Genomic DNA, 14267 nt, shown 5'->3' on the forward strand with positions numbered 1-14267 from the left:
ACACACACACACACACACACACACACACACACACACACACACACACACACACACACACACACACACACACACAGAGGTTTAAAGTGGAAAACGGGCACCAACCTATCCTTCTCCACAAACCACACACACACAAACCCAGCACATACACAGTTATATTGCCTTTTATGAAGTGCAAAACCTTTTCTTTGGATTATATCTTGTCTACAAAGTGTATTTATGCTTAACGTGTTGTTTAAACCTAACTCAACATCACTACCTAAAAAAATCCTAAAATGTCATTATTTTCAAACATCATCAGCATACAGTTTAGCTCAGCGTGTTTGATATGTTGCTACAGTGTCGAGCTATTCTTGATGAGGATGGGGAGCATTTTGTGCTACTTTTTTTTTTTTAAGGAAACATTATAAATTCCGTTTTGGCTGCTACTGTAAGCCTTTGCTCTGTATTTAACAGTCACCAGATTCAAAAGTTGTATGGTTTAAAAAAAAATAAAAAAATATGTCAGCAAAATAAATTCTGCAAGGCAAATATAAAATAATGGGTATGACAGGCAAGAAGTCCTCCCTCGTGTCCMACACATAGGATTCCGAAAGTCCATAAATACTCCTATTAGTTCTCTTTCAGCTGATGTTACATCAGTCAGACGTGATGAGAAAGTGTGATGTGCTTCAAAACAAAGAGCTAAAGAAAAGTCCTCACTAATGTGGTCGAAGCCTGTTGGGGATGTGCGGGTGAAGGCGTGACATCCCAGGTGGCTCCTGCTTTGAGGCTCTCTGCAGACCTCCGGGAGCAGAGGCGAGGAGTCCTCCTGCTGCGTGGGAGGTGTTYGCAGAGGAGGCGTTCACGGCCAGTTCAATTTTCCCCTCCAGCTTGACCAGACGAGTCAGAATGTCATCCAGCAACACGGCTATAGTCCTCTTCAGGTCCGCTGTTTGTTGGAAACAGACAGATGTTGGGAAAATTATGAACAAAGTAGAGGATAGATATAGGATATGTATATACTGTATGTGTGTGTGTGTGTGTGGTGAAGGTGGATTTGGGGTGGGTATATATATATATATACACGTCATATAATTTTATGCTTCTGGAAAATGTTTTACCCAAAAACGCACCAATCACAGTTTGCTGGGCTGATTCCAACCACTGATTTTTATAAAGTTTCAATCTGTTAATTTGGATTTTTCCTAACTACTATCACAGTATGTAAAAGTATTTTATATATTTAAATGTTTGGATAATACAACAAAACAATTAAACATAAAAAAACTAAATATTTACACCATATTCCCAGGGCTAAAAGTACAAGAACATTCAACTAAAAAGCAAACTATACCTTTCAGTTTACAATAAAAGAGCAAAAATAATAGAGCAAAAAACACCTTTGTTTCTGTTATATTTTAAAACTATCACTATTAATTTTTATAAAAGTAGTAATGGTAATGTATAGCTTCATAATCATGATTAAAATACTTTTTGTTTAGGTTTGTCCCCTGCTTACAGATCACAATAATAAAATGGATTCAAGTAAGTCACTTGGCAGCTGGCGAGCCATTCCTGTATGCTACTGCACCGCCAAGAATGCAGTTCAGCAAACCGTGCACATGAAAAGAAGCTGTGATTTTCAAACACTGGCTGCCTGCACGGATCACTTACTTGCAAATACTCAGAATTCGGTGAGACTGCAGCAGAGAGTTTCTTGCCAAATTTCCCACAATTTTGAGTTGCCAGCAGTCACAGCTCAGTGAGATACCACATTAAAGTGAACAGCAGTGATTTGTTTTTTTATTTTTGGTAGTGACTTTATTACACCATAAAATTCTCTAACTTTGAGTCTTCCAAATAAAAAATATGTACATCAAAGTCATGCTATTATTAATGTGAATTAGCTATTTATTTCTGGTGCATTAAAGGACTGGAACAGAACAGGAAAGAGAAGATTTGCAACAGACAAATCTGTGGCTTGCCCTACAGCTCTACTCAAACTGCTTACCATAACCTGCCATGGAGGTTCCTTGTGGACCACCCGGTGCATTCTGGTTCTCCTCCGTCAGGACCTTGACGTATCGCCGGCTGAGCTCCAGGATCTGCTCGCGCAGCTCGGCGCTGCTTTGATGTCGAGGCCGCTGCACAGTGTAGCGGAGCAGCATGAGTCCCCACGCCAGGCCGAACACCAGCAGCAGCACGCCCAGCTTCTGAGACATGTTCCTCCGCTGCAAGAGCGCTCCCAGCATGGTACTGGGGGTGCAGACGGTGGAGGTTGTTGTGGGTGGGGGGGCCCGGTGTGGAGCAGGGAAAGACGTGAAGACCCAATGATTTGACGAGCAGCGCTAGCGGAGCGTTGCGTCCTGAAGTTCAGTTTTCTGTAGTTCTTCCACTGAGAGTAACGGGTTCGGCGTCAGCTGCACGGCACGTGGAGAACATCCTGCACCTTCTGGAGGAARTGAAGATGAGTACAGCAAAGGCAGATGCCAGGAAGTGCAACCAGAATGATGCAGAAACCAGGTGCAAAATGTCAAACACCAAATCCCCAAGGCAGCAAGGGGTTTTCAGACAGGAAGTCCAAAGGTTTTCCTATGTTCAATACACAAAAAGATACAAAATACAAAGTTAGCATAAAAACATAAAGATTGTGTTTTCCTGTGTAGCTGCAAATGAAAGACATCCTGCATAAATTAATTATTCCTGCAGCGATGTTTATATTTAAGGGATTTATCATCTTGTGCTTTGAATTAAGAATTTCAGTAAAGAGTGAATGAATTCAGTGTTTTTAAACAGACAGCACAAATTTAATTTACCCCTATTAGCGAGCAGCTGGAGGCTACATCAAAGTGTCTTTGTGAGTTATTAAGTTATTACTGAAGACATTTCTTTGCTGCTTAGAGTCTGGATGTACAACCAGCCCAAAAAATAGCTCAGACAAAGCTCTTTTCAGCCCTCTGAGCCCTTTAGTCCAGAGACCTGATTACTAGCTTAGATTTCACGGGACCCACTTTACAGCTCGGACCGCAGCAAGGGTCACAGATGGTGTTCTTTTTGCTAGTTTCACCAACACAATGGTTTCTGAACAGACAAATAGGACGGCGCGAGTACCGCAGGCACACAATTAGCGAATCATTTCGCAGCTTTCAGAACTTTGTCATCAAGTTCATTCTGCCTAGTCTCCCGTGGGTTCCAGGGAGTGCCRCTTCCATCTGGGTTCAGAAAGAGGACAGTGACCGAGGGAATAAATTATGAAAAAGATAAGGTAACATAATCCCAACGGATGCAAATGTGGTCTTTTTTTTTTCTGACCTGAATTAAACAAAACTGTAGCAAACGAAACAGACGAAGAAGGGAAAAGTAAAATGCAAACACGGCTTAATGAAAGCAGCGTGACAGCAGAGCAGACTCTGATCTGCAACATGTCAGGCTCCATCATTTCAAAACCAAACTAAATTTAACCATAATGGTAAAAAACAATTACCAGGGTACCTRACAATGTTAGACATTAGTTATATTCACCTCAGTCTAAAATAAAGGGGATAAATAGAGGTTATGATTGTCCTGATGCATCTCAGTAATCCTGGTAGAAAAAAAAAATCAAAAAGAAAAAAATAAGTAGGTCCTCTGGATGGGTTCTTCTTTAGTGAAACCTTTCGTCTCTCCTCCAAGAGACTTCTTCAGTCTGATGAGTTTCAGGTGAACTCAGCCTGGACAAACAGGTTAGTCACATGCAAAAGAGGGCCACTGCCTAACAATAGGCTTAATTAGCTCTATTTAGTCACATGCAAAAGAGACTGGTTCTGCTGCTAAGGGTGGTGTCTGATTTTAATCTTGCACAGACCACATCCACCGCCTTATCAACAGGAACGCATGTGAAGAGTGATGTGACATCAAAGTAGACCATAGTTTCATCCGCCTCCATGATGACATCCCTCACCTTGTCCACAAAGTCCATGGTGTTCTGTATGTGATCTGAAATGCCAACTAATGGACCAAGTACTGACGCTAGATATTTGGAAACATTGTAAGTGACAGAGTTAATCATTAACAATAGGTYTTACCGGTACATCCTGTTTGTGAATTTTGGGTGAACCATACAGACTAGGACTGGCCTCACCTGGGTAYWGTGTGTGGTACAGAATGGGGTTAATAGCCTTGTACTGCTCTAACTTTTTCAGGCACTCTATCAATTTCTTCTTGTATCCACTTCCTGGATCTCTTTTCAGCGGCTCGTATGTGGTCGTGTCACTAAGGAGTGTCATAACCTTCTCATGGTAGTCTTTCTGGTTCAAAATCACTGTGCACCTTCCTTTGTCTGCTGGGAGGATGATGATGTTCTTGTCCTTGCTGAGGGTGGTGAGAGCGTCCCTCTCCTCTACTGATGCAGAGGTTACGAAGCTGAGAACACGGTCAAATACAGCTTGCCATCAGATTTTTCCTTGTGTTTATTTTAATACTTCAGTTGTGTAACCTGACTTGTTCGGAGAGCTATTTAAAAATAAGTGTGTGTACTTGCCCAAAGACTGAGATAAGGCACACCACATCAGCAGGATTAGTTMACCCACAAGTTAAATATTGTCCATAAACAGCTGTCAGGTGTAGTTTTACTGCTGCCCATAAAGACTTGAATAATCATTAAATTTATTTAGCTCTGAGAAAACTAGGGCAGGAAATGTCACTCTATTAACAAAATATTGACACATTTGTTTTGAACTGCCTAGATTAACGTTTACACAATGTCAAAACTGCACAGGGCAACCTAATGAGGAAAGTCATTAAATATTAAAGTGAAAAATTAAGTACTTTGGATGCTTTTTCTACTAAAAAGCCATTTTTTACAGATAAGTATCGCTGAGGCTTCGCTACAGCTGAGTTTAAAGCAACAAAAACAAACAAAAAATGCACATCTTGTTAGCTAGCTGTTAGCTCTCCAACCACACGGTAAACAAAAAGTATCATCAGCGAATGAATAAAGGCAGTTCATAGTTAAACAGTACAGCCCGTGTGTTCCAGGAGGATACCTTAGGACACGGAAAGACATGAGCAGACTGCGCAGGGAAGCTGGCCGAGCCTCGGCGGACATCGTTGCTGGCAGCTGCTTTCACCGCCCCGGGGCTGTTTTTGCTTCTCCTGCGGTGAAAAAACGTCTTGGGTTGATCGCAGTTCCGTTCGCCTGATAATAATAATAATAATAAAAAGACAATATGCTAATTTATATTCGACATATCCACAAATCCCCTCGTCCTGGTTATGTTTCTGACTCCTATTACTTCGGTACAGTAACAACTGTTTCACAAACTGAGCAGCCGCACTTGTAAGCATGCAACTGTCCAACTAATGTCATGGTTCAGACGACAGACGTCTTCAGCCTGCGTTCACACTGTTGCATCATGGTAAATGTAGTTATATTTTTCAAAACGCTGATACAGTATGACACAAGACACCTCTGGGCCACCGTACTGATAGGTTAACTTAAAAGGTTAAAATTAATTGAATGAAATTGATTTAATTAGACAAATACCTGATGCAAAAGCTGAAACTATCAGAGCACAAACTAATATGAGCAGAACAGTAAAAGAAACCAAAACTACAGCAGGAAAAACCTGTGTGAAAACCAGTAGGCCTATCTATAATTATCAGACTAATGCAGAGGTGCCCAAACTGGGGTCCGTGGGCCAAAATTGGCCCGCCAAGCCATTTGATTTGGCCCACCAGCAGTTGTCTTGGCTAATAGGTTGTAATCTCCTGTCTAATGTAGAAACACCTTATTTCCACTTAATCTTTTCAACCATTGATCCAGCTATATAAAATACAGTATAATGCAGTAGATTTAACTCAAGATTCAACATAAAATAGAAGTAACTACAATAAATATTAAGATTAGATTTAAGCACACATCTAGATTTGCATGCTTTATAAGACCAAAAATACTCAAATTTTAATTTATGAAAAGTTCCATGAGCCATTAATGCCTGAGCATACTGTACATCAGATATTCTCCACATCCATGGGCTGAAAAAGCAAAAAATAAAATAAAAATAAATGTGGGCCATCACACTGGCTGCTAGCTTAATCATAAAAAATAAATCAACTTTACTTAAGAAGTATTTGCATTTCATGTATTATATGCATTTGGCCCTCAGCCCTCAGATTGATTTTAATTTGGCCCTCTTAAAGAAAATGTTTGGGCACCCCTGGACTAATGAGACGTTAAATCAGCCAAAATGTTGCTAAAAGCTAAATCCACCTAAACAATAGCAATTCAATGCTAAAACCTTATATTAGCAAAACACTGGGTAAAATCTAAATGAGCAGCTAAAAGGTAAAATTAGCTGAAATCAAATTCCCACAGAACAGCAACAAGTTAAAATCAGCAAAACAGAAGCTAAAGCCTAAACATTGCTAAAAACAACCTAGAATCTAAAATTAACTGAACTGGGGTTGAAATAAGAAAAAACAATGGCTAATCTAGGCCCAGTAATACAGTCGCAAAAAAAGGTAAATGAGCAGAAAGGTAGCTAAAACCTAATTGTTGCTAAACAGAACTTATAATCTAAAATTTGCTAAACACAAGGGACAAAATACATTTAGAAAAACAGTGGCTAAAATGTAGGCCCAATAATAGTTCAAAAGTTAAATAAGTTTAGTTTAGTCATAAATGAAAGGTAGCAGAAGAAGAAAGGATTTATATCTGCCCCTTTTCTCGAAATTTTTTTTAAACAAAAATAGTCTTCAAGCATAAGCAGAAAAGTAGCTAAAACTTAAAATGAGAAAAGCTAACTAAAATTACCAAAGCCATAGCTAAAGATTAACATTAACAAAATATTTTGTGTATTATTGTAAGGGTTTATCTTACACTTCTTATAACAAGGTTATAAGAGTAATTTAATTAGCAAGGATCTCTTTTATTTTGGATAAACATTTCTTTAGTGCAAAAATGAATGGACACAAAAAGTAACTCTCAGTCAGTGAATGTTGATTTGAACCATGATATGCGATCATTTATTTTACAAATCATACAAAATTGACTATAGAGTACACCTGATTGTGAACAATTAATTTCCAATAAAGTTTTGGGACCAACAATAACAAGCTTTTAACTTCTTAACTGTTAAGCACACTTAAATAGAAACACAAACGTCAGATTAGATGTCAAACACCAGACATTTGAGGCTGTTTATCTTAGGGTTGGCAAGGGCAAAGTTAAGAAAAGGGTTGAAGAAAGGTGTTAGCTTTTCTACTCTTTATCTTAAATAATGTGGGTTTTAACCAGAAGGGCGAAGCGTTCTGTGCTCAGCTTTGGTCAGACCTCGACGTCACACACAGCCAGCTTTTACCTTGAGATGATGTTCTGTCACCTGCCAGGTAGATGAGGGCTCTGCTGGAGAATCTGTCTTTAGACCGTCGAACAGGGGACCCCAAGGCGTGCTCTTTGACTCGTTTAGCGTCCACGTCAGCCGTAACCAGAAGACAAGGCCTCGAATGGAACCCAGGTTTTAAATAAAACTTCCATCTGGAGAGTTTCTGAAGGTGGATAAACCAGGCGTTGTTTTCCACACTGTGAGGTTTCCCCGTTGGCGTGAAGGGGCCAAAMCTGACACAGTTTTCAGCTTTTGATTCCCCTGAGAGAATCTAGCTGTCACAGTGACTGACGGTGGTCAGTCACCCTTTTTTCACTCTCTTTCTTTTCTCTGACTAGACGGGCGGAAACTGTTAGTTCCTAAAAGCTTAGAGAATCTRTGGTCCGCCCTCCAGAAGGTTAGATTAGAAAAAGAAATTATCAAGGAAAGTGTTATTTTCAGAACTCGCTGTGCCTCCTGAAACAAAACAAAGATTATTGCTGCTGATGAGCACTTATTTAAAACATAACTGAAAGAAAAATGAATTGCTTCAAGTTCAAAACATTTGCAAATATGATTCAGACAAGTAAAACATTGATATTTTATCAACTTAAACCATAAAGATTATTTTAGTTAAATAAGAATTTTTCCACAGAAAAACCATACACAGCTGAAATCATACTGAGGGAGAAAAGAGATCTGTCCTCTCTTCTCCTGTAACTTTGATAAACATTCTCTGATTATCAAAATGCGTAATACTTTCAGTTAAGAGAACACTAAATCAAATAAGAGAAGATTCTTCTGTTTTTATCTGATTTAGAAGGAAAGTGGCCTTGGGTGGCCTAAAKACAKTTCTAAGYGGAACAGAGTTTTTGTCCAGTCGAAGGCCCATCAGAGGACTGAGAGTCCAAGATAGTTCCTTGATAATTTGACTCGAGGTGACCCCTACATTATTGTAACTTTAACAATGTGATAAAACCTCCAAAATCAGCTGAAGTATAAATCTGTTGTTAAAGCCGATTTATTCTGTATTATAAGGGAGGTAATAATACTGGCATATTAGATGTTAAGCCTGTTAACTTAAATCCAGAGGACAATCACTAATTAAGCTTGTTTTCAAAGGCTATGGAAAATAATGAGTCTGTGTGCTGTAATTTACAAGGAAAACATGAGTAAAATAGGCAACTAGAAACTCATAAACACAAGAAAATAAAATTCAAACATGAAATAAACTTTCTTGTAGCTATTTACAACATTTCTTATTTGTTTGTTTATGCAGTCATTTAGATCTGCTTCTTCTGCAGGTGCATGCTCCCAACACGAGGGTTATATATTTTTATTATTACAATTTATTGTGTGCAGTTAATTTCATGTCCACTAGATGGCCGTCTATAATCGTCTCTATAGCAACCGTAGCTCTGGTGGTAAACAGGAGTTTTRCATTAGGCTGGAAAACGCACACAGACCATGGATTCAGTAGGTCTGGATCAGTCTGCTTTAAAAGCAGTGAATGACTACTGGGAGTACACAAGGTATGTCCGCAGTTTGAAACAAAGTTATTGTGTTTATTGCTTATTTGGGACAAAATCACTTAATGAGGCGTCGCTTTTTAAAACAGGCCTAAACAGGCCTTGTTTTAAAACAAGKGCAATAGATGTACTATAGATGATGATGATGGTGATGATGATGTTACAATCTTGGTCCTTTTTTTAAAGGATTGTGGGTGATGATGATGGTGGAAAACTGCTAACTCCGGAGCAATACGAAGAGTACAAGAGAAAAGTTCTTCCTCAGCGTATGAAAAACAGGCTGTATGTGAGCTTTGGTGTGCCMGGGGGTGTGGACTGCAAACAGATTGGCCCTGAGACCCCGTGCTTCTGCGCTCACAGGTAAGACTTCACAACACACAAAGTCAAACATCCTCACAGACGAAAACATTAAACAGGTGATTTATTACCAACCAGGTACAAGCAGCACAAGACAGAGTGGGATCTTGTTCCCTCTAAGAGACCCCTCGCTCTACCGTGCCGGATCGGGGGATGCCGCTGCTCTGCTTTCCAGTACGTTCCACGACTTGGATCAAACCCTGTGCGTTGCAGGTGTAAACACTTACCCCAGGATCACAATGAAGCCCCGGATCACGTGTGCAACAAGTGTAAGTCTCATTTTAGTCGTCAAGTGTTCGATGCAATCGTGTGCTGCACCCAAACGTGATACCTGTTTCCTATTTTTTTAGGCAATAACTGTTCTGGGTTCCAGAGTCCCTACACTTGTGGTTGTGGCCAGCCATGTTCTGTGCACCRAACCTTGGTTAGTATTGAAAACATCAAACACATGGGGCATTATTTAGTGCTTAAAATATTTGTTTTGTACTTAACAGGTGGAGACAAAAGCAGAGCGGGAGGCAAGAGGTCAGGCTGTTGGCAGAGATGTTCCGTACGCCGCCATGGGAGGATTGACAAGCTTCAGCTCTTTGATGGATGGTTACCTTGCTTTGGAAGCTACTTGCTCAGGTTAAAGAGTTTTTTAAACTATCCTATATATTCATTTATTTTCAAACTTTTTTATGTTCGCTCTGTTTACGAGAATTATCCAGCGTGAAGTCCGWAGCAGTTCACGCACTTCTAGTCTTGTGGAAGAAAAGCATCAGCTTCGTGCAGGAATGTCTGCGCTTTCAGAGCGTCTTCTCAGATTCACGGAGTCAGTGTTTCTGGTGACACAGCTTGCATCAGACTGTGAGAGCGCAGGCGAGTTTCCATTAGAGCTGAGGAAAGTTCCTGCGAGAGGCTTGKGAGGGCAGCACAGATGCAGTTTCAGAGCGGTGCCTGCAGAGCTGTGATGTGTGCAGGTCAAAAGTGTGTGGATACATTTCTCTGACAGTCTGTAACAGAACTGCAAGAACACTAAAAAAATAAAAAACAAATGGAGTGAAGAATTTGTCCAATAAATAAGGATTTCTTAGTTTTTAAAAGCAATATGTCACTCTTTTAAGCCCAAACCATGAATTTAGCAAACATTTACTTCATGGTATTTTTTTTATCTGTCTATTCTCATTCATTTCAATCATTCAGTTATCACTCAATAAACAGTTTTATCTACAATCAAAACCATATTTTCTTTGAGTTTAGTTATGATAGATTTGAGAAAATATGATTCACGTGACCGCATCTAAATGTATTYGTTTAAAAATAAGCCTTTAGGTAGAGACGTGACATTATGTTCATTCTAAAAACGCTCCTATCTGTGACAGAAACACCAGCTTCTGTCACATCTGATTCCCATAACCGCTGCGATATCGTTTTCAGATAAAGACAGAGACGAAGGCTGCTCGCAGAGACACTCCGCATCGACGGTGAGCCACTCATCTACCAAGGCATCTGGATCTGTTGTGTGTAAAAAAACAAACCGACAGTGAAACGTAACATTCTTCTCAGGGCTCAGATTTTCAGCTGTTGGAAGATTAAACTTTGGCACATCAAATAAAATCATATGTTGTTTGGTTTAACCTGGAAAATCCGAAATTCCTGAAAAAAACTATGGATGTCTTTGTTGTCGTGATAACGTCACGGTTTAAAGATGGTTGAATCAAAAAACACAACCTGGCCGAACTTGAGTAAAAAATGAATTATAATAAGCAAAGCAAAGAGGCTGACAAGGAAGCAAAACTTGTCAATAAATGTGCAGCTCTATGCTGATGATATTTAGCTCTATGGCTCATTCAAAGAAAGTGAGTTTCTTAACAAAATGTTTGGCTGGCATTAAACAGTGGCTAGATGGCAATTGCTTGCAACTGAACTGATAATTGTGCTGGAAAATAAGGCTTCCCAAATSAGYTTATTGGTGCCCTAGGTCCATCWGTTTAGTCCAGCCTCAGAAATCCGGCTGTCATTTTTGATTCTGCAATGTCTGCAAGACTGGAAACTGAAAAGCTTCATGTCAAAAGCTGAACTTGAAATGATYATTCATGCTTTTATTTTTTTCTCAGTTGAACTACAGCAACAGCTAATTGTTTAAATAAAAAGCTGGACCGTCTTTAGTTCATTCAGAATTTGGCTGAGAGGTTGTTAACCCACATTAACAAACAAGCTCACATCACACCTGTTTGAGCTCCCAGTTCATTTTAAAATTCTAGTTTTAACATTTAGAGCTTTACGTGAACACGATGTCTTACATCTCTGGTTTAACACAACTCCATTCACCATCTCGCAGGTTGAGGTCATAAGGTCAGAGGTTGTTGGTGGTACCCCACACACTTTTCAAATCATGTGGAGATTTTTTTTTATGCCCCAACTTTGGAATGCTCTGCCCCAGTTGATTCTATTGATGGTTTCAAAAAACATTTAAAGACTTTCTTTTACAAACAGGCTTTCAGCTAGCTGTTCTTCTCTGCTTTACTTGTACTTTTTAAGCATTTGATACGAACATTTTTCTTGCCTTTATTGTGAAGCAATTTGTCATTTTATATCTTTGAAAGATGCATAAACAGGAGATAAAAAGGAGGCACACAAGGACGAACCAGACTTGGCATGAGTATGTATGATGCTGCACTTGTGAGTGTTGAGAAAGAGAAGGGTTACATGGACAAAAGCACACAACAGGTCCCACCATGTTGGTATTAATTAAATGAAACTAACCTTGTTGGTTCCATGGGTATCAAGAGGGAAAGGAGCAAACAAACGTTTCAGTGTGAGCAGCTCTGGAAAAGCARGAGCTGAACTCAGATGGGACCAAAGTTGAGATGTTTGACCTTAATGCACAGCATACCACCACAAACACCTGTCAAGCACAGTGGAAGTGAGGTGATGAATTAGACAGCTGTTTAGTCAACCACAAACCTTTCTGTCTACTAAAATATTAGAGTAAAGCATGATGAGGTGAACTTCAAATTAAACAGTACATGTATTGAATGACTTGGTCAAACATTGCCTTATTTGTTGCAGTGTTTTTGAAAAATATGTCATATTTTCTGTAAATGCTGTATAAATTCTAAAAAGACTTTAATAAACAAAATAAGGTTTGTTTGATTGATGTTTTCTCATTGTAAGAATGCCACCCACTCAGCCTGTCACTAAAATAACACCAGAAACATAGAGCTACGCGTTTGGTGACGAGCGCGGCTATTAATTTGAAGCTAGATGTACTGTCTTCGATTGATTAATCCCATTCCTCACGGCAGATCAGCGGTGATGCGAGCTGATTTCTATTCCCCGTGCAGTGAATGGAGATTGAGGATCTCGTTCCCTCCACTGGTGGCCCAGTTTTCCAACATCTTCAACACAATTAACAAGGCCCTAAATGAGGATTTACGCCCACGCAGATGTTCCCGCACTGCAAGGATGAAGACTCAGCCTGAATCAGTGTGCATGCTGGTGCTGGCCACTGCACCTTAACTTACCTGGGTTGTTGTGTTTGCTCTACCGTGGGGAGACTGTGAAGTGTGTCGTGGAGCTGAGCAGGTGGTCCGGAGGGAGAAAAAGAGGGGCCTCGCCTGAAGGAGAGCAGGGATGCACCTGGGTCCCTGAAGCACATCTGAAAACTGACACTCCAGRCACTCGATGCAAGTGATGGGGGAAGAGTGGAAAAACCCAATTAAATTAAGAGGTAAAGTCATAAACACATCAGTCGGGCACAATTACAATTTATGGTAATTGCCTCTCCATAGCAACTCTGCAAAAGAGGCAACAGGTAATTTATTTTGGGCAGTTGTTGATGAGAATACCTTCTACATTTGCCTTATCCCCATGGAAACCCCCGCCCCTCTTGATTGACATCTTTGACTCGATAAATCAAGACTCAAACACAGAGAAATAAATTGGCAATTAGAGCACATGAAGACATTTAATTACCCCTGTGGCAGATATGGTACGTAAACACCAACTTAACTGGAAACAACTTCACCTAATTTCTCCCCAGACAGAGGGGAAGGGAGAAAAAAAGACTCAGCGTTCTGACAAATCACTTAAAAAGAAATCACACACATTCACATCTCACCAAGAGGAAATACATACAACTGAATTTCCAAGATGCTGAAAGAAACAGGGGATAAATATTGTGCAAAGTTGAGAAGTAAACTGATCGACCAAACCAATTGGGTGGTACAATGTGGGTAGAGGTGGGAAACAAAATATTGTGCAAGGTCTAGAATACAGGTTTTCATAAATTATGGTATTAGGGCCAAAATTATTGTGCACCCAGTGGTTGCTTTGTCCTTGTAGCACAAGGCTATATCTATTCCAAAGCCAGCTACTGATCTGATTATTGATAGGCACTGGTAATTGACAGGCCGGTGCTGGTAAAGGAGGAGACTACTCATACTGTATGTTAGCATTGGAAATGCTAGTGACTAGCATGCCTAGGCTGGTCACCTATTGGATTCCCTGCTCCTTCTGCTGTCTGTTGGCATGGAAATGCATTGGATAGACTGGGTTTAGTATTGGACAGATTGGGTTTAGCATTGGATGGGTTGGGTTTAACATTGGACAGACTGGGTTTAGCATTAGACAGACTGGGTTTAGCATTGGATAGGTTGGGTTTAGCATTGGACAGACTGGGTATTGGATTGACTGGGTTTAGCATTGGACAGACTGGGTTTAGCATTGGACAGACTGTGTTTAGCATTGGATAGGTTGGGTTTAGCATTGGACAGACTGGGTATTGGATAGACTGGGTTTAGCATTGGACAGACTGGGTTTAGCATTGGACAGACTGGGTTTAGCATTAGATAGGTTGGGTTTAGCATTGATAGCTTGAGTTTAGCATTGGATAGGTTGGATTTAGCATTGGACAGACTGGGTTTAGCATTGGACAGACTGGGTTTAGCATTAGCTAGACTGGGTTTAGCATTAGATAGACTGGGTTTAGCATTGGACAGACTGTGTTTAGCATTGGATAGGTTGGGTTTAGCATTGGACAGACTGTGTTTAGCATTGGATAGGTTGGGTTTAG

At 40.1% G+C, this 14267-nt stretch overlaps 2 protein-coding genes across 4 annotated transcripts; one reads left to right on the forward strand and one right to left on the reverse strand.

The window, feature by feature from the left end:
* Positions 1-145: 145 nt before the first annotated feature.
* On the reverse strand, positions 146-5342 carry ccdc126 (coiled-coil domain containing 126). Of its 3 annotated transcripts, none has more exons than XM_014011245.1 (3): positions 5004-5342; positions 1991-2428; positions 146-928 (listed from the first exon to the last, which is right to left on the reverse strand). In XM_014011245.1, exons 2-3 carry the CDS (start codon positions 2229-2231, stop codon positions 699-701), a joined length of 471 nt encoding a protein of 156 aa, XP_013866699.1. In that variant the 5' UTR covers positions 2232-2428; positions 5004-5342; the 3' UTR covers positions 146-698. The 3 variants fall into 3 exon arrangements, with proteins under 3 accessions (XP_013866699.1, XP_013866698.1, XP_013866697.1); XM_014011244.1 differs by having other exon boundaries at positions 1991-2431; XM_014011243.1 differs by having other exon boundaries at positions 1991-2571.
* Positions 5343-8724: 3382 nt separating this feature from the next.
* Positions 8725-12613, forward strand: fam221a (family with sequence similarity 221 member A). The gene is made up of 7 exons (XM_014011186.1): positions 8725-8854; positions 9038-9211; positions 9287-9477; positions 9559-9632; positions 9703-9835; positions 10628-10674; positions 12538-12613. The coding sequence occupies exons 1-7, from the start codon at positions 8790-8792 to the stop codon at positions 12538-12540; spliced, it is 687 nt and encodes a 228-aa protein (XP_013866640.1). The 5' UTR covers positions 8725-8789; the 3' UTR covers positions 12541-12613.
* The last annotated feature ends 1654 nt before the right edge of the window (positions 12614-14267 follow it).

Source organism: Austrofundulus limnaeus, unplaced genomic scaffold (assembly GCF_001266775.1).
Source record: "Austrofundulus limnaeus strain Quisiro unplaced genomic scaffold, Austrofundulus_limnaeus-1.0 Scaffold78, whole genome shotgun sequence".
NCBI lineage: Eukaryota > Metazoa > Chordata > Actinopteri > Cyprinodontiformes > Rivulidae > Austrofundulus > Austrofundulus limnaeus.